This window comes from Solea solea, chromosome 16, assembly GCF_958295425.1.
Source record: "Solea solea chromosome 16, fSolSol10.1, whole genome shotgun sequence".
NCBI lineage: Eukaryota > Metazoa > Chordata > Actinopteri > Pleuronectiformes > Soleidae > Solea > Solea solea.
In genome coordinates this window covers 18332949-18357889 of record NC_081149.1, presented here as the reverse complement: position 1 = coordinate 18357889, position 24941 = coordinate 18332949, and the positions used below count along the sequence as shown (strand labels likewise).

The 24941-nt window shown below is 41.2% G+C and overlaps 1 protein-coding gene across 1 annotated transcript in view; it reads left to right on the top strand.

Annotated features, from left to right (window-relative positions):
* The window catches only part of nherf1b (NHERF family PDZ scaffold protein 1b), a 28039-nt gene extending 4067 nt beyond the window's left edge, over positions 1-23972 (top strand). The window contains exons 2-6 of the mRNA XM_058653246.1: positions 14911-15081; positions 18345-18498; positions 21191-21234; positions 22221-22340; positions 22466-23972. Coding sequence (XP_058509229.1) covers positions 14911-15081; positions 18345-18498; positions 21191-21234; positions 22221-22340; positions 22466-22603 — 627 coding nt within the window. The 3' untranslated portion in view covers positions 22604-23972. The remainder of the gene's footprint in view (positions 1-14910; positions 15082-18344; positions 18499-21190; positions 21235-22220; positions 22341-22465) is intronic.
* The last annotated feature ends 969 nt before the right edge of the window (positions 23973-24941 follow it).

Sequence of the window (24941 nt, the reverse complement as noted above, 5' to 3'; positions counted from 1 at the left end):
TTCTGTGTAATGGCAGCGTTCATATTTCCAGAGTACGGCTTCTATGAGTTATGTCTCTGGTATTCAAAAAAAAAAAAAAAAAGATTCTCTTTTCCCTCACACTTGAACACACAGCACTTGAACACTGCTGTGCTGCATTGTTTGTCCTCAGAATATACAGTGATTGTTCCTGTGTTTACCCTCACTGCTCTCTACACACGGCCTAATGGAGCTGGGACTGCGCTGTTCACATTGGCACGCAACCCAGGGGGAAGCGGCGTCCACAAGAAACAACAACACTCACAGCAAACACATGTTTACCACTTATATTTCACATATAAAGCTTATATTGGAGAGTTTAAACCTTGCTGAGGAGCCAGCCCATTTAGTAAAGTTTTTATTATATAAAGGCTTATTTCAGATTTTGCTGAGAAAGTTGCATAAAGACAGAAGAGGACAGCGTGTGTGAGTGTAAATTGGACTCGAGGGATGCAGTTTACTGTCTGCTGTGTTTCAGCAGCACAGTCAGAATCACCTCAGGGTGTGTTTTGCATTGAATCTGCTCTTTCTGGAATTTTCTCCCAACATCCTGTCCGGCATTCCTCTGCCTAGGCCTTGTGGCTTGGCCAATGACACACACACACACACACACACACGCGCACGTATGGTCTCTTTAGACACACATACGGTCTTTAGTTTCGCAGTCACACCGACGTCTGCACACTGCCTGTCTGGCCTTGTCTTTGAAGCGACACAAAAGAGGGTTCGAAAGAGCAACGCCCTCTCCGGAAACCGAAGGAGCCTCGCTCAAGGTTGCCATGGCGACGCTGATGTTGTGTGCATGTGTGCAAATCCGTGTCGAGCGTTCTGTATGTATGTGTGAGGAACGGAGGTAGGCGAAAGTGAGACAGTGCAGGGGAGGTGCGAAAAAAATGGATGAGCAGTGATGAAGGTCAAAAACACTGAGTGCAGGCAGGGAGGGAAAAAATAAGATCCACTGTCATCAACGTGGAACAAATCACACAAAAACAACATCACTGGTTCCAAAGGTTGCTGTGTAGTTTACCAGGCAGTAAAAATGTGTATTCTGCCATTGTGGAATGCAGTGAAGTAGCAACACTCTCTTAGCTCACATTACAAATGTAGACTCATTGTTTGCCAGTGTGCAGTTTCTCTCAGTTTAAATGCATGTTTAAGATTGTTGTTAAGATAAGGCGAGCAGTAAAACCCGGGATTAGCTGATGGACAGAAAATGTTTGGGCAACTGTTTTGAATATTACAATCATTTTCTTAAATAACTTCTCATTCAAGCTTCTCAGATATGAGCATCCACTGCTTTTCTTTGATCAATCAGGAAAATCGTTGCAAAAATATGAATCATTTTGTCATCAAATGCAACCTATCAGATATATCTATATGACTGTAATAGGTTTGCTTCATAAGGTGAAGGAGAATGTCAAAACAAAATGGTATTTTTGCATTTTACCCTGAGAACAGAGCATTTACGCTGCTTTTTTTCCTTTGCTATGTTAAAACGTATATATGGAGGCTCAACCTATAGACAATCTGATTTTTTTTTCATATATATATATAAACACACCTGAGCAAAAAGTACTCACAATTTAGAAATACATCACAATTCAAAGTTAGTTTTTATGAACAAAAATAACTGAATTTTTGTGAATTCTGTACAATTATCATTACATGTTTGTTTTTTTAATATGATTGACTCAGCAACACATAAAGAGCCAAAGAAACGCACTTCAGGATGTCTTTATAAAAGGAGTTGTGTATTATTTATTTATAGATAGCACTAAGGGTTAAAATCACAACATAACATAAAATATAAAATTGAAGTAGCTGCATTTGCTGCTTCTTCTTCTTCTTGTTGTTCAGTGATTTGTTCAGAGAGAGTGTGAAGCCTCTGGGAGTCTTCCTTCTGACTGCTTACATAAGCCAGTCTTGAAATGCTAATTACAGGAGAGGAAGAGCGCGTGTGTCAGATGAAATTGACTGTGGCTTGATGAGATTCGGGAAGTCTTTTTTCAGAGTGGGTGTGAGTGTGTGTACGACTCTGTAAACGCAGTGTGCACAGTATGATTCTACAGTAGAATACAGTAGGAATCGCTCGTCGGGGCCTGAAATTAGACAGGACGGCGACTTTATGTGAGGGCGTGTTTTCTCTCCTCTAATCTGATTCAGTTATTAAAGAGCTTTAGAGCTTCATCTGCATTCACCACACATGCTTGGTTTCTTTCCCTGGCGTCACACAGAGAGCATGGTTTTCTTAAACTGTGTGGGACAACAGTGTTGTCCCTAAACAAATCATCTTCATCTGCTGTTGGGTGGAAGGATTCAGTCTTGTGCCGAGACAGTGATCTTCTAATTAGTTTTATGGGCTTTGCACGGCTCGCGCTTACAGTCAAGTGTGTGTGAGTGCGTGTACCTAGTATTCCTTATGTTGTGGGGACCTGAATCTGTTTACACAGTCACATTATGGGGTCAGGTTAAGGTCAGGGTTAAGATTAGGTCAGTAGTAATTATGGTTAAGTTCAGAGTAAGTCTCCAGGAAATGAATGTAAGTCAATGCAATGTCCTCTGAAGTCATGGAAACCAGAATACTTGATACCCGATACAGTTTTCAAGAGTAGAACAAAACAAACAATATAATGCCAATGACAACAGATTGTTGAACTGTTCATAATCTGTGCTTCTGGTGCCATATTTTTGTGCCAATCAAATAGAGTTGTCTTGTCAGATGTTCTCAGCTTCAGCATAGATAGTTTATAAAAGTGGACTTCGTTGTAAAACAGAGATTTGACCGTTTTTTGACAGCAAATTCATAGACATCAACTGCAACCAGGAAACCTATTAGACAATAACAGCTGTCAATCACAGGTTAAAGTCACAACTAATTTGTGTGACCTACACTTAAACGTGAACAATAGCACAATCCTGACTCTCTTGAAACCTGGAGTGGAACTCTTCTCTTCTACTCTTTCATGATGTAAAATATCTGCTTGTATGAGCTTTTCAGTCACATCATTCCAGGCCAAATGCCAGTGATCACAGAATTTGACGGACATAAAAACAACAAAGCTGAGTGTTTCTAGTATTTATTTGGGGGAAGCATCATATCCATGTGACACTCTTATCTTTGCCCTATCACATCTTCTTTTCTTTCTTTTTTTTTGGCGGGGTAGAGTTACTTTGCAGAATTCACAATCAACCATTGTGAAATCCACATTCACTGATATCTGATGTAATCCCTACAGGAACAGCCTGGAGATAAGACTTTCTGTTAATAGAAGAAACACCCGTGTGCAGTGGTTGTTTGTCATGCGTTCGAGGCAGAAATGACCACACCTACATTAGCTATGTGAGCCAGGATGGTCGGGGGTGTGTTCCTGGCCGACCACTGCTGTTCTGTGTCAGTGGGTGTCTTGGCCTGTGCACAGACCCCAGGATATTGGTGCTGATTTCCTGTCATTGTTGTTGGTGGAAGACCCCCCCCCCCCCCCCCCTCCAGTCTTGATCCTCCACTCTCCACCCTCTCTGTTCTGCACTTAGAGTTCCAGTAGCTCAGTGTGGAATCATAAACTAGATAATGTTATTAAAGCTGCAGCAGAGGAATCACCTCATCATCGCTGTGTATCTGCAAATGTAGCGTAAAACACATTTGGCGCAATAGCACGTCATACTAACAAGAGAGTCTGTTCAAACACTATCTCCAGCTGATCGTCTCTCGGTTATCACTAAAGCTATTTTCAAAAAGCTAGGTATTGTTCACATTGTGTTTGGAGTGTGGAATGTGTCACATTGTGTTTGTCTGACAGGATCAGGATAGAGTGCTGTGCAAAAGTTATTAGATTTGTTGCTTTAGCAGTGCTATAGTGACCAATACAGTTTAATTATATCCACTTTATTGGAACACATCCAGGAAATAGGGGAAAGTGCAGTTTTAATATAACAAAGTTTTTCTTAAATATCGAGTGGTGAGAATGTGCAGTACTATTCTAGCATGGCAAACGATGGCAGATAAGATTAAGGAATTGCTTCAATCACTATTTTTATTTGCATTTTCTGTTAAGACTTGGATTTGCATGTCCTGCAAGAGTTTTGTAGAGATGGGGGTCAGGGGTAGAGGGGGTCAGCATTAGTTGTTTATTAGGGCCTGAGCACAAACACCAGGATTCATGCAGGGAACCTATTGTTTTCCTTCAGATTATTATTATTATCATTATTATTATTATTATTTTCATCATCATTGTAATATCCGTGGCTTTACAGTGATATTTAAGGGGGTAACATACATAAAAGCTCTGGAAACTTGTTTTTCTTCCAGTTTCTTCTTCATTCATGACATGTTTGAGCATTACATACACATGTTGTATGGGTTACACTCGTTGACAGTTTGCTAATACATTAAACCAACCTTCAGTCAAGTTATTCCAAATCAAATGCCAGTGATCACAGAAATAAACAGACCTTTAAAAAAAAGGTGGCGTCCCGAGACCTCTGCACAGTCCTCTCTACGCCACAGTTCATTATGTTGCTTCTACATCACGTGTTGTATTTAAGTTTTGTTTAAGTTTGAGAGGATTGTCACGTCCTTGTGTGCGCGAACACGAGTGTAAGAAAGTTTGGGAGTCACCCTTCCTCTCCCCTCTGTGACCTTTGTCGTTGATTGGCCGTTTTTTTCAATGAGAAAATGAACCACATGACAAGACAGGGTGGGAAGTGTGTGTGTGTGTGTGTGTGTGTGTGTGTGTGTGGGGGGGAGGGGGGGCGCGCTTCATTGTGTTCAGCTTACATATTTGTGACTGTATACATGTATAGGTTCTCTGTGTGGATCGCTTAGCCAGTATAGAAGGTAATAAGAAAGTAAGAATGAGATTTTAAGGGTGTATAGGTATGATATGGGCCGGGGCCATGCATATAGAAATGTATCTGTTGCCTGAGATTTTATTTTATTGTTTATTCAGACTTTACAATTTTATTACAATTACAATTATACAGTCAATTAATCAGTCAGTTAGTTTGAGTCAAATCAGATTCTGGAATCACATAATTATTTGGGGGGTTTGCTTAGAAAAGGGCTGCAAGTTATATAACTAACATTATCCATTTGAACCTTACATTCTTTCCCAGAAGACAGTATACTCTTGGTGTATTTGACCAGTATTTTTATACACTCCTTACACCCTATTTTTACACTCCTGTTGGCTTTCATTGTAGTTATGATGATGTTTTTGTATGTCTTATGGGCAGGAATCACATTTGTGATACAATACTATCAAAAAGCATCGCCCTAGATTACACCACAGTTAAGTGGGAAGTCACGGGTACGGAACACAAATCAAATACTCCATGCAATATGTTGCCTCCTACAACTCTTTGGTGGAGGTAGAAATGTGCGTAACCATGTATTTACTTGGTTACGCAAACCTGTTTTGCCGTGTAACCACAGAATGTGGGATAGAGTTAAGACGCAGTTTTATAAAAGAGCATATTTGCCTTTATTACTCTGTAGACAGTAGATTAATGACAGGAAATGACAGAAAGGACAGCGGTAGGGGGGCATTCAACAGAGGTCCACGGCCACATTACAAGGCAGGGTCTGCTTCTCAAACTCCCAAGGCCTCCTCATATTAGCCTTTTCATACTAACACAAGTTAATTCAGTTCGTACCACTGTTTCAAGATGAACTGCCAGAAAGCGAAACGGATACGTGCCAGGCAAAGAAAAGGTACTAATTGATAGTGGAAATATATCATGGTGTGTCATTTTTGCAGATCACAGCACTGTCTCACAAAATATTTCACTGACGTCACTTCAGACAACAGCACTACTGTCCACGCCGCACGGCCATGGCCACTGTGGCTCAGGTCAGGGGTGGAACCTGAACCCTGTGTGTGTGTGTGTGTGTTTGTGCGCATGTGTGGGTGGTGGGGTTGCTAGTGTTTCGGTCTCACGAGCTACTAGATGCAGACTCCACAATGCCACACTACATTTCCCTCTCCATTCTGCTGAAGGTTCACCACCCAGGCCTGACAATGAGCCGGAGGGCCGCACCCAGTCAGTGGTGGAGGGGGGGAAATGAGTCGCTGTGCGCCCTGAAATAGACTCACCCCCCCGACGTCCACATCCCTTCCCACTGTACAAGGCATCGATGCTTTACACGGGTTTGACAAAGACAGAGCAAGAACCTAGATTTTGCTGTGTGCCCTGACTATTATGGTAGAGATGGTGCTGATCAGGAGGCATCAACGGAAACACTCCTCATTCACGTTGCCAAACTGCACTGTGGGTGCGTTGCTTTCATGTTGTGTGCGCGGCAGACATTGATTATAGTTCAACTATCCAAGCAACCATGCAACCAAGCATCAGCCAGTTAAATCTCCTTATGCTAACACCACTAGCCATACATTTAGCTCTAACGCTACAGGCCAAACAGAGCTGTCAAACAAGGTCGTTCTCCGTGACTCAGAGGTCTCAAACGATTTCATGTGGCCCGTTTCTTTAACTTGCCTGGCCCCTCTTACTAGTCTTGAAGCTCATGCGGCCCCCAGGTCATTTAAATTGTAAGACCCCTACCCTAACTGATGTTTTTAATCGGACAAAATGTACTTAAGCAACATTAGCAACTCTACTGTGTCGTCATGCGAGTCCCTATCAAGCATTTATTTTAGCCCTCAACCAACCTGTGGTCATGGCTAATAGTAACTTCTGCATCCACATTACGCCATTTTCATTTAAAAAATGCCAAAACACCACTTTTCAATTAAAAACAACTCGACTATCAGCTGTGGGTGAAAAAGGTCCGTTGTCGTATACTTTCAGTTCCACTTTCAGCTCGTCAGTGGTCTCATAACAGAAATCCTTGTTCCTATTTTTTCACTATTGTTGTTACACATTAGTTGTACTTTCTGGAACTAGGCAACCAGTCAGCTTCCTGATGCATGTCCAGTGTGTTGCTATAGATGCAGATTACTTCTGATGATGGAGCTGAAACTGATTGTAATTTTCTCTGAAATGCACCTTTTAAATGAAAATGCTGTAGTATAAATGTAAATGACTGTGGATACAACTGGACTTGGAGCTGAACTAGAAAACATTAAAAATCCATTTAAGGTTGTTTATTTAGTCCATTACTGATACAATATCACATCTATAGATGCACACTGATATCAGTTTTACGCCACTAACAACTTTGTGCTGATGTATCGACTGCAAAGACGTAACCGTCAGGTTCAAAAACTATTGCTGCTTTTCCTGTACATTTTTCACAGACAAAATTACACTTTTCTGACCTCCGATCCAGTGATTTTGACCAGTATCAATATCGTACTATAGTAGCCATACTAATCCTCCTGGAAACCTTCCTCTGGAGGTGTTTGCCTATATGTGTGTGCCTAAACAGACAAAACCAATGTAAAAATGAAGTTGCGCTTTATGAAACTAAACCGACAATTATCTCAACTTTTGTATTTTTGCAACAACATGATGCAAGGTGCAGGTCTGTGAGGGTTGAGGGACAGGATGATTGGGCAACATTGTCAGTCAGTGTTGGATCCATTAATGAAATAATGATTTTTAAAAGCAAATACACTTGAGGCACAGCCTGGAAGCTCACTTTTAAAGATCTCTCAGGGAAGACAAGACCACTTTGGTAATCAAGACCACTCCATTTGTTCTTATCAGTGTCTGAACCCCTGCTGTGATGACTGGCATTACTCCTAAAGAGTGTATTGTAAAGGGAAACCCTTCACCAGAACCTTTCTTTTGGTGGCTTTTGTAGAGCTAGTTTGTTCCATCCTCAAATAGAAGGGGTGGGGGACAGTACCGTGCTTTGTTCCCTCCTCTGCCTGCCTCACAGCTGGTTCAGTGGTCTGGCATGAAACCCAACACCCCTGTCCTGCCGGAGAGAGTGGTGCACTCCATACATTCGAGGAGGACAAAACTAGTGCTGTTGCTGGTTAAAATGAAACCAGGTTCACGTCAAACATTCATTAGGTTTGTCACTGAGGCTGTTAATCTCCGTCAAAAACTCACATGACAATCACATGGACCAGGAGACCAACGACGTGCCATGTCACTGAGTAACCGCGGCTCCTGTCAGTTTGGCGTTTATTCTTTATGTTGATCAAAGAGGTTGAACTCATTAAACTCAACTTATTGGAACGACGGGGGGGTGAAGTAAGCAGCAGTAGGAGAAAAGGGTAAGATACGGACAGATGAAAGAGAGACTGCTTTAAATGACATATTTAAATGACTCAGTGGAGCTCAGCTGAGTGTGACAGGTTTCCATTGATGATTTGCAGCATTTGAGAGTTTACTGGGCATTATGAGTGCTTAAAAGCAGCTGTTAGGATAGAAGAAGTATTCAAGCAATAAATTACACGTTTTCCCCCCGAGCATAGCCTCTTTCACACTAAAGTTGATGGGTATATTTGGGATTTGTGAACCTGTTACAAATTAAATTTATTTTAATTATTAATTCCATTGCTAATGGTTGGCATTATAAGAATTGCGATGTCACAAATGTGCTTGAAACTAAAATATCTTTTACTTCAGCCCCTCTTAATCAATGATTCAACATAATCCTTCTGATGCATTTAAAAATCCTGAGCATTATCCTAATTTGTGAAAAAGTAAGTGCCAGAAAATTTGCAAAATCTCCTAGAAATTATGCAGATGATGAAGGAATTGGCCTCTTCACCCGTGTCTTGAGTTTGCACTAATGCTGATACAAAGGCGATACAAACGTGCGTGCACTGCAGTGGTTTCAACAAACTGTTCTTTTCTTATGCCTTGTGAGAGTGTGCATTAGTGAAACAAAAAGAGTAGTCGAGTCAGAGACCAGAGGCTGTGCAGGAATGACACAAACCCTGCAGTAATAGGTGTCCCATATGTGTGCTTTTTTATTAGGGACTTTAGTTACACATCGGTTGCCTGGCTAAGCTTGGGGGGGAAAATGTGAAGTAAGTGGCAGCCTGGCTGAGTGACAGCGCTGCAGCCTCTGGCACATAAACACACACTAGTCCTAACAGTGTACGGCTCACAGCTGGAGCGCTGCTCTCAGCGGGACAGTCTGGCAAATGCAAATCTCCCGAGGCTGAGGCAGAAACTGATAAACATGATAGATGATAATCATGGAGGTAAAGAGTTGCTTTATTTTTCCCCGGTGAGTTCAAGAGGATGCAAATCAATCAAACTGTCCTGCCAAACACGTCGCTTGCTCCGAGGCAACAACACTAAGCTTGTCTGCATGTGCTCTGCATGTGCTCTGTTGTCAAAGTATTCATGTAAATGCTGGTATTTCGTTCATTCAAGTTGCTAGCGGCATGGCACTGGGTGGCAATGTCAGTCAGAAATATCCCAGCAGCAAAGATGGTTTCTAGAGGAGGTTTATTGATCTTGGTCATCCACTGGCTTTTTACTGCATGAATTTTGCTCTATACCCACATGCTTTCAACTTCAGCTTGGGGTTTTAAAAGTAAAAAAAAAATGCTGCTTTTAGGGCAAAAATAGAGACATTTGGAAATGAATGTGCAGCTATTGGCTCATGACAGCATGACTCGACTATCAGCTTGGTTGTGACATTTTCTTTCAGTGTCACTGTCAGCTCATTTCATTGTCAGTCTGATAAAAGACATCCTTGTCGCCAATTAATTTTGTGTTGAAGGAAATCTAGTTATCATTAGATATCGAAATAGTTTTGAGCTGTTGAGTTATTTGGTTTTATTTTGCAGTTGCAGATTGCTCATTTAGTGCTTTACTGCTTTGGGCCCCATAAAGGCTTGGGCCGGCACTGCTGCAGAGAAAGAAAACTTCCTGTTTTCACCAGCATGTGCATGCCCAGTGTACCTGAATGGTCATGTGATGCACTTGTTAGGAGTATAATTATGGCTGTAGATGACCTCTGAAACTGAGCTATAACTCTTTTTAACTGAAAAATACATTTTTAAATGTCTTCATGTGCTCCATGGCTACTTAGAATTTTCTCAGTCATTTCGAGTCAAAGTGTGGAAAAAACATGTATGTTCTTAAATGATAAAAAAAAAAAAATTTGCACACCCTGCCCCATATGCATATTTATTTTTACATAAAGTGATGATATCTTAAGCTTCAGGCCTTAATCAAAACCAGAAACATTGTGACACTGGCACTCATTTATAATGTAGGTCACTCCTATTTGACACATGTGCTGGCAATTACTACAATTAGCCTCCACCTGTTTGGGAGGGAGCAATCAAGGGTCATTTGACAGCAAACATACATAGAAAGAGAATATACCAATACAAAAAGGAGTATAATACAATACAATACAAAAAAAATACAGGTACAAAAATTCTCCTTTTATTTTTATCTTCTAATGACATTTCCAAATAAACAGATATTTACTCTATGTTTCTTAAATCAGCAAGAGAAGATGAGATTTGAAGTGCTGGAGTTTGGTTTGTGTCTGCAAGTTGAATTTAGCCTCATGGATCTTATCTCTGGTTATTGCTGTTTCCTCAGGAAAAGCAGAAACATGTCTACAGCAGGGCGGTTACATCAGCTTGGGAAGCTGTAAACGCTGCATCTCTAAGGACAGAGAGACTGAAGCAGCAGGTGCAGTGGGGTTTTTTTGTGAGAAAGACGTGAGAAGTGTGTTTTGAGAATATTAAAATGGCCCTGCTTTTATGTCTGGAAGATTAGTATTCAAAGCAACTGCTCCATTTGCATTTGCCAACGTCTGTGCTGTGGAGGTAGAAACTAAACTTGTATATTTACTGGTTAAGGGGAGGTGTAGCTTAACGAGTGAAGGCTTTTGTCTCAGTGCAGAAAATATGACGTAATATGTTTTTACAAGTGGTTTCTCTTTATTTGGCCTGTCCACCCATGTTGTGCTGATACTAATAACTACTGATACCAAGTTATTCAACATTAAGGTTTACTAGAAACTGTGAATCACAGTGAATTTTATCAGCCAGGATAAGAATAATAGTATTATCATCATCATGATACACTGTGAGGCAGTCATATGCAGTAAGCATAGTATGAATCATTTAACCACTGATATTGCACTATAAAGGGAAGAAGTGGAATGCAGACTGTATAGTTCATTTTTGAACTACAGTTTTGATAAACTCATCTTGTAGTAATCCACAATGTCATTTCTCTTTATTTGACTTTGCTGTTGTTTCCTCGTCCCTCTCTTCATGGTATGTATGTTTTTAGCCTGTCGTTTCTTCAGCCTATTCTTTCTTTCAGCTTGTTTGTTTCAACTTAAGGTTGAGTACTAATGTCGTGTCATAGTTAATGTTTATGTAAAGGGGGGGGGGATCAGCGAGTTAATCTGTGGTCATGTTAGCTTGTGTATCAGAGTGGTTTGTTGATGCCTGGCTTTGTTTGTTAGACGTCAAACACTCTGATTCTCATCTTTCTTGGATGATGAGGGAAAATGTCTCTTTTATCAACGTTTGACAAATACTCCACACGCTCACTCATGACAGCATGCTTGTGTGCTCGTGTGGTTGGTTGTTTTGTTTTTTAGTCAGGAAGGTTGAGCCAGTGCAGAGGGAAGCATACTGAGGGAAGATGTGTCAACAGTTCCTGTTCAACACTTCCCTCCTCAAAGGGAAAGTTAATGTCACACACACAGAGACAGAGAGAGACAGAGACAGAGACAGAGAGAGAGAGAGTGGAGGCATCTGGGCAGAGACCAATGTTTCCCACAATAGTGAACAATGTAACTGTGACATAAAAGTGATAAACTCAGAAAGAGTGAGACATGTCCATCACAGGATTCCCAAACAAGATGCTTGACACACTGAGACGTTTTTATCATTAGCTGAGAACAAGGAGTCTATTTCTGAAATCACCTAACATGAATTGGAGATAAAGTCATGTGCAACAAAGGGCTGCGGCAATTAATGGATTTGTAATCGACTAGTTCTGTGATTTCAGCTTTTTAAATGTGTATAAAATAACAATAATAGTACTTTCTTTGCACGAGTGACGTCTTTCACTATTTTCAACCGTTTTCTGGACCAAACAACAAGGTGATTGATTGAGAAAATGATCGCGAGGTTAATCAATACTGGAAAACTATCAGTTGCAGCCCCAGCTAAAATGGTGGTGAATGGTCTATCACATTTCAAAAGAGAGTCCAGTTCCATAACCAAACTAAGTGTTTGCACAGGAAATTATTTAGTCTGGATTGACCTTTCACATTATCACAGATGTCTTCAGGGTCTGGAAAATACTTAAAAAAGAAAGAAACTTGACTTACACTGACTCTAAGTCTAAAGCTGGCGGAAACAAATATGTTCTTGTTTTCTCAGCGATAATTAGAGAACACTGATGTGAGCTCTTCAAGACTATTCAGTGTAATCATTTATGTTTAGTCATGGGCCTCAGCTGTCTTAAACTGCTGGATCATCATAGTGTTGTTGGTTTTAATCAAGTGAAACGAGCGACGTGCAACAGAAGCACACATTTGTTAATCAGTGGGTCCCTGGTTCTGCTCACGGCTTGTGCGCGTTCAGCAGATTCCACAGATTTCAGACGCGCGTGGAGATTCTTCTGCCCTCCTGTCCTCTCTCGACACAAACCCTCCTCTGTTGTTCCTACAGCGGCCGGAGCACCCAGAAGGTGACTTGATCATTCGAACAGAAAAACACTTTGTAATTCTTTTGCGTGGGTTTTTGGTGTAATATTCTGCCATTAAACAGCTAAAACTGAATCAGTTAGAGAAGAGAACTCAGAAGAGGTTTTGCAGGAAGCTCAAAAAATGATTTACCAGGTGGAAAAAAATGATTTACCAAAAGGCTGAAAGGTCTTATCATGAGAAAGTGTGTTCATCAGCAGGATAAATGTTCAGAACACACTCCTGAGGCTTTGCAGAGTTTTAATGGCATCAGTGAGAAAACACTGCTGGCAGCTAAACTGCCATAATGTTTAATATTTTATGTCTGAAGAAAGGTGTGTGTGTGTTTTTCTATACTTTTCTTGTATCCATGATTTTGGTCTATTGCATTGAGGGTGTGTGTCTAGTGTGTGTGATGTATTCTTTACTACTTTTTATCCATGTATTGAGCTCTAGTACACATTAATAACGTACTGAATTATCACTGCATACGTATGCAGTAATAATTATCTTCAGAAATGTTACAGACATGCCAATAACTGATAAACCAATGCAGAGGTCGACCAATGTGATTGTTTTTTTTTTTCCTATGGCTGATGCAAATGCCAACTTGTAGTGAACTTGTTTTAAAGTAAAGTATATACTACATGAAACTGGTAGTCAAAATAATGTAACATTTTAAATAAGAAAATACAATCTTAGGGCACTTAGCTGCATTAATCAAGTTTCTGAGAGCAAAATGTGTAAACTCACTTCAATAAGTAATAATCCATTGTACCAGTTATTTCAAAAAAGAGCCTCAAAGTTTTCAAATTGGCCTGATATAATCAAACTTTTAATCCAAGTGCGGCATCTGCCGTCACATCACATGATTTCTATTCTCATTCCATCCATTCATTCATCTTCTACTGCTTTATCCTCCTCATGAGGGTCACGAAAGGTGGGGTACACCCTGGACAGTTCGCCAGTCCATCACTGGGCCACATATAGAGACAAACAAGCATTCACTCTCACACCTACGGTCAATTTAGAGTGTGCAATTTACCTAATCCCCATATTGGACTGTGGGAGGAAACCAGAGAACCTGGAGAAAACCCGCACACACATGGGGAGAACATGCAAACTCCATGACGAAAGGCCCTGGGTTTCACTGGAAATCATATTAATGAAAATAGGAACATGGTCATGCTTTTCATCTGCTCCTCCTGGATAATATCACTCACCAAAGGTCAAACTAGTCACTACTACTGAGAGAAGGAACAAAGTGCTTTCCTCGTGTGGGTGAGGTGTTAGTTTATAACAATGGACTTGCAATCAGTCATTTCTAGTGTCACACTGTGTATAGAAGAACATATTGATTCAAGGCGCCTCAGTTATTGTAATGTCACTGTTTACTTATATCCACTGCGGTTTTTAACTTACTTAAATCAGTTGGCCTCCTGCCAGCGTTTTTACGTAGAAAGTGACTCAGTCAACACTGACTTATTTATGGACGTCGTTCATTGTCTGAGTGTCCACTTGAGAGCGGGTGTGGAGGGTGTGATGTGGAGGGAGGGTCAGGTCGGTTTTGGTCACACTGACAAAGTTTAAACTGACCAGCAGAGACTCCTGTGCTGTCCTGTATCTCGCTCTGTTTGCTGTGATTAAACTTCTTTGAAGCTCCCTCTGCTAAATTAAGACACAACCTCATCCATACAGCGGAAGGGAGGTTCTGGGATTGCACTGGAGTTTTTTCCTGGATGACAATACAGCTCTAACTCTTCCTGCCATCCCATAATGAGACTGGACAGGACTGGGCGAGGGGACGTGATCAGGGGTCAACATCCACCTTCCATTGTCCTTGCTGGAGCCTGGAGTGACCAGGGCCTTGGACCACACCGGAAACCAGTCCTTTCCTTTAAGGACCCTATACAACCCCTTTCCCCAAATTCTCCGCACACCTTCCCAGCGGACCTCCAATCACATGCCTCAAAGGCTCGCTTCCTTCCTGGTGAGCAGTCGGAGTCACGTGGAGTCGAGCAGCGGCTCCACTTTACTTGTGATTGTTAAACAACACGCCGCACAACACAACATCAGCATGCAGCAGCCACATGCATGTTCACCCTCGGCTTCATATTCATGGTTAACGATTCACAGGAGCTCTCGGTTATCTTTGTGCCTCTCGTTCTGCCCCAACCGACACCAATGGTGGAGGTATTTTTTATTTTTTTTTAAATAGTGATGTTGTTGTTAACGCGTGAATGTCACACACCGTGTACTAACATACCTGTTTCCTCTTGTGTGGTGTCTTTCAGGAGTCGCGCAGTGAACTGCGGCCGCGGCTCTGTGTCATCCAGAGAGGCTCTAATGGATATGGCTTCAACCTGCACAGCGAGCGGGCGCGGCCAGGCCAGTACATCAGAGCTGTGGATGAAGACTCTCCAGCAGAGAGGGCCGGCCTGCTGGCACAGGACAGGATAGTACAGGTACTTTAATGAGGTCGGTGCTGGAGTATTGTGACTCCGCACTGGGCTGTAAGTCAGCAACAGTCTTGTATAAAGTACCTAAAAGAGTAAAAGTACAAGTATCTTACCAGGGAAATGACTTTGGTAGAAGTTGAAGCCACTTTTTATAATATAAGTAAAAGTCTTAAAGACATTTGACATTTACTGTACTTGAGTATTAATGTTTTAGAAGTTAAAGGATAGTTCAGTGGTAGGACGAGTTGTCTTTCAACTGGAAGGTTGTGGGTTCAATTCCTGGCTCTGCAAGTCTATTATGTGTCCTTGAGCAAGACACTTGTTGAAGTGTGTGAATGAGTGAATGTCAAAACTGTAGTGTAAAGCCACTCATCAAGACTAGAAAAGCTCTATAGAAATACAGACCATTACAACTCTGGTAATGTAGTGGAGTAAATGTTGTGAGAAATATAAATAGTCAAGTACAGATACTTAAGTACAGTAAGTGAACTTAATGAGGAACGTTCACCAAAGTGACATTTCATTTTCATTAAAAATATCTAAAGGCAACAAGTCTAGTGTTATATATTTTGTTGAGTAGTACACTTACAGTAAACTGTTCCCAGCGCTCTTTAAAGCCATAGAAATCTGTGTTTCTATCCAAGCTGAGTGACCAACTCATGCCTTTTAGTGACGTCGTCTTTGCTGTCTTGCTGTCGCTCAGGACAGTGTTTCCCAACCCTGCTCCTGGGGGAACACTGACCTAGATGTTTTGGATGGTGTCCCGCTCCAACACACCTGATTCAAATGAATGGCTCGTTATCAGGCTTTTGTGGAGCTTGCTAATCAGCTGACGATTTGAATCAGGTGTGCTGGAGCTGGGCACGTCTGTAGGACGGTGTTCCCACAGGAAACCAAACAAGACAACAATTCCCATGATCCCACGCTGCTGCTCGATATCGCCACACTTGGCATTTTGTTATTGTTTTGATTGAGAGGCAGGAATGACATCTTGTACCTATAATTTATAGGTGTGAGGACGAAGGAAGTGAGCTGCCCTATTATATCATATTATTTATGAAGTTATCATAATAAGCCAAAAATGTCTGTGCGTATAGTGTATCCTGATTAGTCTGCCGTACTTCCGCTATAGACGGCCTGACTGTAGTTACATTGTTGCCGGGATAAAAATAGAGAAGAATGGAGTGACGTGTAACCAGCCTTCAACGACATTAAATGATAATATATGAGCGAGCCTGTTGAATGTTAAAGGCATCGTCCATATTTAGTGGGCTTTCATTTGAAAATGGCAATTTTAAATAAAATTGATCTACGTATAAACTTTCAACTTATGTCAGATTTATACAATATCCAATAATAATATACACTATAATATACAGCATACTGACATTGTCTAATGCATAACACAGTTCAACATACAGTATGCACACCTAAACACAGAAGAAAAATGTAAGTAAAAAATAATAGTCTCCTTATCTCTTGCTTTATCTTAATCTAATTTCACTAAACCAGTGTGTGAAGTATATGTGAGGAAGAGGAGGATTATGAGAGAGTAAATGATCTTATTGGGAATAAATCTGCCTCCTGTGAAAAGTCCGTAGCCGACTTTGACCGACTCGACCTATTTACACCACTGTATTTTGACAGGGTGTCATTATTTGAAAGTGAAACAATAAATAAAATAAAATAAAACTAAAATATTAATATTAAAATTAATAAAGAACAAAATCCACCATATTTTCAGCAACACTATGATATGACTTGAAATGTATTATATAAAATAAGCAAGAGCAAATCATAGTATACATTTCGACTCAGTGCATGCAGTAGTTTGATCAAACCAGAGCAGCAGTGTGTGTCCACATCATGTGTGGACCATCATTCTCCCGTCGTTCCTCACCTGAGGGCATTCTACCACCCAGCACATGAGTGAGTGTGTGAGTGTGTGTGTGTGTGTGTGTGTGTGTGTGTGTGTGTGTGTGACTGTGCTGGGAGATTAGACATTAAATCAGAGTGGGACAAGAACAGAGGGATTAAACCACAGAACCTCAAGTCAGTGTTACTTGTAAGGGGTTTCCAGTCTGTCCCCCAGAGGGCCTCAGACAGCCACACCACCCACTGAGAGGCACGGCTTTGTGTGGAGCCAACCACCATTGTTACTACTATTACTGGCCGAGCAGCTATTGTCCTGCTTCCTCTGTGAGACCGGCTTAGATATGATGGTCCACCCTGTGCCCGAAAACCCATGCATGTACACTCACCCACACACATACGATAGATATGAATCACACTAACCTGCAGTTCTACTGATAACCCTTAAATCAAGTCTTAAGCCATTTGGACAGGTTTCTGTCCATAAAGACGTTACAAACGTACGATCAACTTTCACTGAGGAGCAAAACTGAAGTGAACAGTTTCACAATAATTATCCGTACAACCTGATATTTAACTTTTTCATCACGATTGTCTATAGCTCTACGTTCATACTGCACGTCTAAAAGCATTGTGGTATAACTGACACCAAAGCGTTTGTCCGCATTGCACCTTTATTTTTTAAATGGAGGATCCTTTTTCTGTTTTCTGATATAAATGTGTTTTTGAAATATTCTGCACCTTAGTATTTCAAGATATGAGGGTTTAGGTTCCCTGCATGGTTTTTAACTTTATTTCAGCACAAAGTCTCATGTCCGGAATTATTTACAAGACAGGCCAGGAATCTTTATTGGTGTATTTACCTCTTACAAAAGAATTCTGTACAATATCACTGCTTTTATTAGTTATTTTATTGTGTAATGCCTTGCATGTATGTATGTATGTACTTCAGGGTGTGGTTTACATAATAAACCTTTATAGGTTTCCCCTTTAAAATGAGTTAAAAATGAGTCATGTAATAAAATAAATAAAATAATGCATTGCCTCAACCCTTGTCCTAAACTTAAGCATCTCAACTAAATCTCTTAATCTAATTTTAAACTAAGTCTTAACGTACAAAAATATTGAAATATAAAAATGATGACAGATGAGCACTCTATGGAGTTTGTTTTCTGATTTGGTGGTTGAGAGTGTATGTGCATATAAATACACACACAGGATTTCCTGCCCAAGAGCCTCGGGGCAGCGAAGTGATAATATTGAGAAAGAAATCCTGACAAGAATGAAAAACAACAACAACAAAAACAAAAAAAACATGTGTTCACTTCTCTGTGGGAACAAAAAATAGAAGGATTTGCCACAGGTTTAGTAAAACACTTTTTTCTCCCCCTCCACAGGTGAACGGTGTGTCACTGGAGGGGAAGACACACTCACAAGTCGTGGCTGCCATTAAAGCTGGAGGGAGTGAGGCCCGGCTGCTGGTGGTGGACCCTGACACTGACGCTTTTTTCAAGAAGTGCAGAGTGGCGCCCAACCTCGACCACCTGACCGGTGAGGGAACACACCGACCATATCATTTCACCACCGCTAAAGTTAGTGGTTATACACAGGCATTCTGAAACTGGACCAACGTCCTAAAAAAGGCGATTGACACAGATTCTAATTGGGTTTTTTTTTTTCATCCGTGTGTAAATTGTGAAATCACAAATGCATCAGAAACAAGAAGAAAACACCATGAAAGTCATATATTTGACTTCAGTCCCGCATTTCAGTTGCAATGCCAGTTTACTGGCTCTGCGTGTCTCTTCTTCTTTATTTCCCTCTCCTTCTGTCTCTGACTATATCCTGCTTTCTTTCTCTGCCAAGACACACACACACAGACAGACAAAGAGAGACTGAGCCGCTTCCTGCCCCCACCTCATGTTCATGTCCTGCAGAGAAAGTTAATCTTTTAGACATAAATAGATCGGATCAGACGGATCAGACTTTGGTTTGCAGTGTTGTCTCATCCCCATTAAAGTTTAGTAGGCTACCTAACAATGCAAACAACACCTGCAAACAACGACTCATCAAGAATCGAACAGTCCGACAAAAACAAGGATAAGTTAATAATGACATTTTTTAGTCGCATCCTGTGGCCTTCAACAACTTTTCCATTGGTCAAACATCAGGTTTACAACTCCACCAACAGCTGAAGGCCAAGAGAAGACATACCAGCCCACGAGAGGGGTTGGTATATCCACCAGCACCTCCAGGGGGCGCCCTAATACAGTCTGACTGATAAGTTCATTGTCCAGCGTCTAATCCTCTGGCAGGTGGTGTGTGTGCATGTCTTCAGGCAAAAGTGTGGAGTGCACTCATGTAACCATGGCGCTGCCGACTGTCGGCACGGCAACAGTCATTTTACAAGGGAAACCCTGTGTTTCCAGGAAATACTCAAATAGAACACCACCAGTTCATTAACACAAATCGATTCTGTTTAAATACTGTGAATGGACCCACTTTCTCCATCCACACAGTTTATATTCAGTAACTTTGCCTTAAAACAAGCCGTCTGAACTTCATTATTATTATTTCTATCAACGAATTGCACATTTTTGCCCTTCAGCTTCAGCTTTTGATCTTTTTATTGAGGTTTTCTTCTCCTGATTATTGGATTACTTTTACCTTGCTGTTCTTAGTTTCCCATTTTATTGTTTTATGAACTAATTTGACAGTTAGATAATATCTGCCTAGACCTGGGTGGGTCTAAAATGGGAAAATCCACCTCAGGGCTTTGCTCCATTGCTGCTGTCCAGGTAAAGCATACTTTTGTGGACTCCTAAATCAATCTTCCACATGTGGTAAGGACAGAAAGTTGTCCCTCTGCCATATCTTATTCTCGCCGTCCCAGCTGCCCCATCACCTTCCTTCCATATAGTCTCAGATTCTACAGACATGCAGGCTCTCTTCGCTGGTCTGGACTCACGCCGTCATTGCACCGCTGAGTAGAGTGAGCTGAAGGCAAATGGAGCGAGATGCTCCTAAAAACCTGGCATCAGCCAGATGATCCAGGCTCATCTTGGAGAGGAAGTATGAGACAGGAGACGTGAAACTACATTGACGTGGTTTTAGACATCAGAACATCACAAAGAAATGTCCCACATGGCACTTCTAGGAGCAGTGTTTGAGTCGTTGGACTTGCGCCAGTGTAGTTTGATGTGTTAGTAACCAGAGAGATTCCAGCAAAGTGTTACCCAGGAAACTGCCTGCGCTCCACATGCTGCCCACTCAGCGGGCACCTGCCTACACTGACTCTCTGACTTCAAGACTAACACACACACATTCTTGTAAAGATATCTTAACGAGAACACTCATAGACATAATGCATTGCTGAGAACCTTCCACTAACCTTAGCCGTCGCAACTAAATGCCTAATCTTAATATGAACTTAATTCTAACCTGTAAAGCCTTAAAAGTTGTGATGATCTGCTAAAATGTCCTCGCTTTCTGTCGTGTATACGTTTTTTTTGGTCCTCACAAAGATATACATACAAGTGCACGCACACACACACACACACAGCACCTTTGTTTGGTTTCCTAGACACTCAGTCCAAGTGGCCTCTCAGGTTGGATCTGGGACTGAGTTAGGACCTGGAGAGGCTCCTCTCAGAGTCAGGGCACACACACACACACACACACACAGTGTGGAGACAAGAGGTGGAGTCGAGCCTCAGATTAACTCTAAAGGACCAGCTGCTGTTTACTATATCAGCTCATTAAAAGCTATAAACACTTTTTCGGGGGTGAGGATCACAGCGATGGAAGGTAAGGGATGTGTCAAGCATCTCGTGATGTCCGTGTGTCTGTCCGCCGCTTCCAACTCTCAAAAAACTCTGCTTCATGTGAACATGGATGAATAATGTGGGGGTCAAACAGCAGACATCTGATAGGTAGAAGGCCCCGTGGCTTCATCTCAGGAAATGGAAGAGGGGAGATGGAGAGGACCAAGGTGGAACACCATCTCAGAGAAGATGAACCATGTGTGAATAATAGATGAGCTGCTCATACCTGTGCTATGTAATAGAGTCTGTGTTGGTGGAATGAAAGGTGAGCTGCAGAAAGACCGTTGAGCTAGATGATGCAGGACTGAAGGACCGTAGGTATCATGACAGTCGGGACCAGTGAGACGGGCAGAGGGAGGCAGAGAGAGTTGTGTTTGTGGACTGTGTGACTGATTCTTGTGTCACTTCCATGTCTGCAGGTCCACTGCCGGAGCCTGTCGTTAATGGAGGAATGGAGGAGAAGGTAAGAGTCATCAGCGGCGACTACATCACGTAAATGAGACAAATGACACGTGTGGCGCGCGTTAAAGTCTGTGTCGTGCTACGATTTGGATTTGAAATCAGCTTTCTGCCAAATCCAGAAGAGGGATTTGATCTTTGAAGTGCGGGAAGAGCTGTGTGGTGGCTGTCTCCCGCAGCGACCACTTCCCTCTTCACTGAAGGAGCCTCTCCTTCCTGGCAGAAAGAAAGACAATAATAGTTCAGGCTCCTGTCTGCTTTGAATACTCCCTATGTCACACTAACTGTGACCCGGCAGGGTCAAGGTCGAGCAAGTAACATGCTTACTTTTGTGGTTTACTACATAAAAGAAGTGAGTGACTTATTAATCACTGAGACTGAACTGTGTACTGAACACACTTTCCTGTGATTGTTGGAGTTGTTCATTGTACTGGTAGAAAACCTCGCCCAGCCAGGACTCCATTAACTCTGAATTATTAGAAAATGATTTGACCATGAGTTTGCAGAGTATATACAAAATCATTATTATGAATAACTCCTCACAGAAAGGCCGGGATCTGAACCAGTGACCTTCTCACTGTGATGATTTGATGGTTTTATTAAAACCGCGTTACTCATCACTTTTACATGACACACTTGTAGTGCTGTTTTTGTGTCCCGCTCTCCAAATATATTATTCAGAAAGCTCACAGGACTGATAGTAGAACTGAACAGACTCTTTTAGACTCTGTAGACCTCTACTCATGAGAGAAACACAATTCAAATACCAGGTTGCCTCCCTGTGGAGGAGTCTGGTACTGCATCAAGTCTGAAAAGAGTTTCTTCCATCCATCTTCTACCGCTTTAAACCTCCACGAGGGTCAGGGGGGGGGATCTCAGCAGACATAGGGGGACAGGCGGGGTCACACCCTGGACAGTTCTAATGTTTCCTCACTGTTGCTTAAAACACGCACACTAATCCGTCCGTGCATGTCTTGCTTTTCCCTGCAGGTGAATGGTCGACAGGCCAAGGAGGCAGAGAGAGACTCGAAGCTGTCAATCAGTCCCTCTCCGTCCAGCGCCTCCTCCAACACCTCCCTCACAACCCCAACCACAAACACCCCACCTGAGGTACGTCACCGCAAACAGCATGACTGTCGTTTGCGATTTCAATCAACACGCACACACACACGTAAGGTGCATCATGTTTTTTTTTTCCTTTCTTTCTTTCTTTCTTTCTTTCTTTCTCCGTCCAGGGTTTGATGACAGAGGCCATCCCGGCTCTCAACCTGAGCCTGCAGCAGGTCAAAGAGCTCGCACACCAGAAACGCTCCAACAAGAGAGCACCGGCCATGGACTGGACCAAGAAAAATGAACTCTTCAGCAACCTATAGGGCACTTCCACACCTTACACATACATGTATACACAGATTTTTTTTTTTTTATCATGGTGATTCTTAAAACAAAAGAGATATTTTTTATTATAATGACATTAAAATAGCAGTTTAACTACTGGCAGCAAAAAAAGAAACAAAAATCCAAGCCTTTTTGTAAGATACTCTATTCTTCTTATGACTGCTCTTGTTATGGTAATCCATACATATTATACATATAATGTGCTACTAACGATGAAAGATGTATATGCCAATGAAAGTGATGTGGAGAATGTGTATGAATGTGTGCGTTTATAGTTATTTATGCCCTGTGAATATGTGGGCATGTCCACACACACACACACACACACACACACACGTTTACGCAGTTACTTCCTTTTCATCTGGACAGCCTAAACAAAGTGTTATCCATAACCAGTTAGTGCCTAACCCTGACCACTCTGATCCCGGTGTAATGCCTGTGGAAATGAGGAGCATTTGATCGTCGTGCTATATTTAATAACCGTCTCTCCCTTACATTAAAGCTGCTCTATGTCAGATTATTCAAACATGAATAGTTTTAATGCCAGTGAATAAACAGATTGTGACTTTTAAAAAAACTTCCGCAACCTACTCCATTTCCTACAATTGCAGCGTATCGCCTGACTGAGATGATTTGGAGATTGGTCGTTTTATCAAAAACTAGTGTTGCTTTCGTGAACCTCATCAGTGTCCGGGTGTCGCAAGCCCAGTTCAGTTACAGCCACAGGTGTTGCTATAGAAAACCCTTTACAGGTAGAACCCTAACCCCGGACACCTGCGGTAAAGCACCGTGCACATTTTTATCAAACCAGCCTGACAACAGGGGTGACACACTGAAAGTCATTTTTGATTTTTTTGGGAAATATTTACTGAAGGCTTTAAACTGGAAAGAACTGTATATGAAAATAGGTTATTTTATAACGCATGTATATATCTTATACCATTTTTCCTTTTACTCTTATTGATTTACGATTTTTATGATTTAGTGAAATTCCATCCTTTGAAGAAATGTGAACTCCAGTTAATTATAAGTAACTTATACCATCCTCACTTTGCCGTCACGTCCCCCCGCGAATGGCTGTTCACTACACGTGTTTAAGCACAGATTTGTATTGCTTTTAATAAATAATCATTTTACACATTTCTATTGAACAACAAAATGGTGTGATTTTTAGATTCTTATTTCTATGCCTGTGCTTCACTAGATTAGATGTATTTGTCCAATTCTGAGAAAAAGTGATCATTTTGAAGTTAAATGATTGAACAATATGATGAGGGTTTTTTTTTAATATAAAGCACGTGTAAGTGATTTCTATACTGTAATAAATCGGTCATTGCAACAACACAATCCCGTGGTGTTCATTTTAGTCAGTCATGTGAAAATAAATATACTTTTATAATATTGAACATGTGTGTCATGTTGTGGGGACCTTAATCTGTTTACACAGTCACATCATGGGGACTTGTCTTCCTCACGGGGACAAAAACAAAACACCCATAATGTAAAGTATTACATTTTACGGTCAAGACATGTTATATTGTTAGGGTGAGGTCAAGTCTCCAGGAAATGAATGTAATGTCCTCACAGGGTTAGTGTGTGTAAGGATTAGTGACATCTACTGGTGAGACTGCAGATTACAACCGCAGGACTCCTCTGCTCACCACCAGAAAAGGAAACTATTGTGCATATACGAGAGAATGTCTGTCTTTTTTTTCTTAGTGATTGATTTGTTTGTTTGGGCTTCTGTAGGATCACTGCAGTGCAAGATCTATAAAGCATGACAATTCTGCATATAAGTGTATAAAAGTCTTATTCTAAGGCTAAGAAAACCAACTCATTTTTCATTTCTAAAGCAATTATACACTTTATCAAACATACTTATGGGTGTATTCAGTTGCTGACAATAAACCCTCTTATTGCTCTAATTGCGACACAATAGACATAATATGGTGCATAATACAACATTAGTAACAAACTTTACTGCTATTTATATTAAGATATAAGTATCTTAATATGTAAACCAGGCATTTCTATTTGTTTGATGAATTAATCACAACTTCATTTTATGCACAGAACAAAACAAGACTAATTTAAACAAGCACATGCTTTTATTAGTTAATAATGCTTACTGTTATTTTATAATTTGAATGTGCTTTTATTGTTTTTTTTAGGTCTTGTTTTTAGTGCAATCAGTGCTGTTCTGTCATCTGTAATTGATCAGCCAAAGACAACTTTCCATCTTGGTGGACAATAAAGATTTACTCTATTCTACTCTCACTCACTCGCATCTTCTACGGCTTTATCCTCCACATGAGG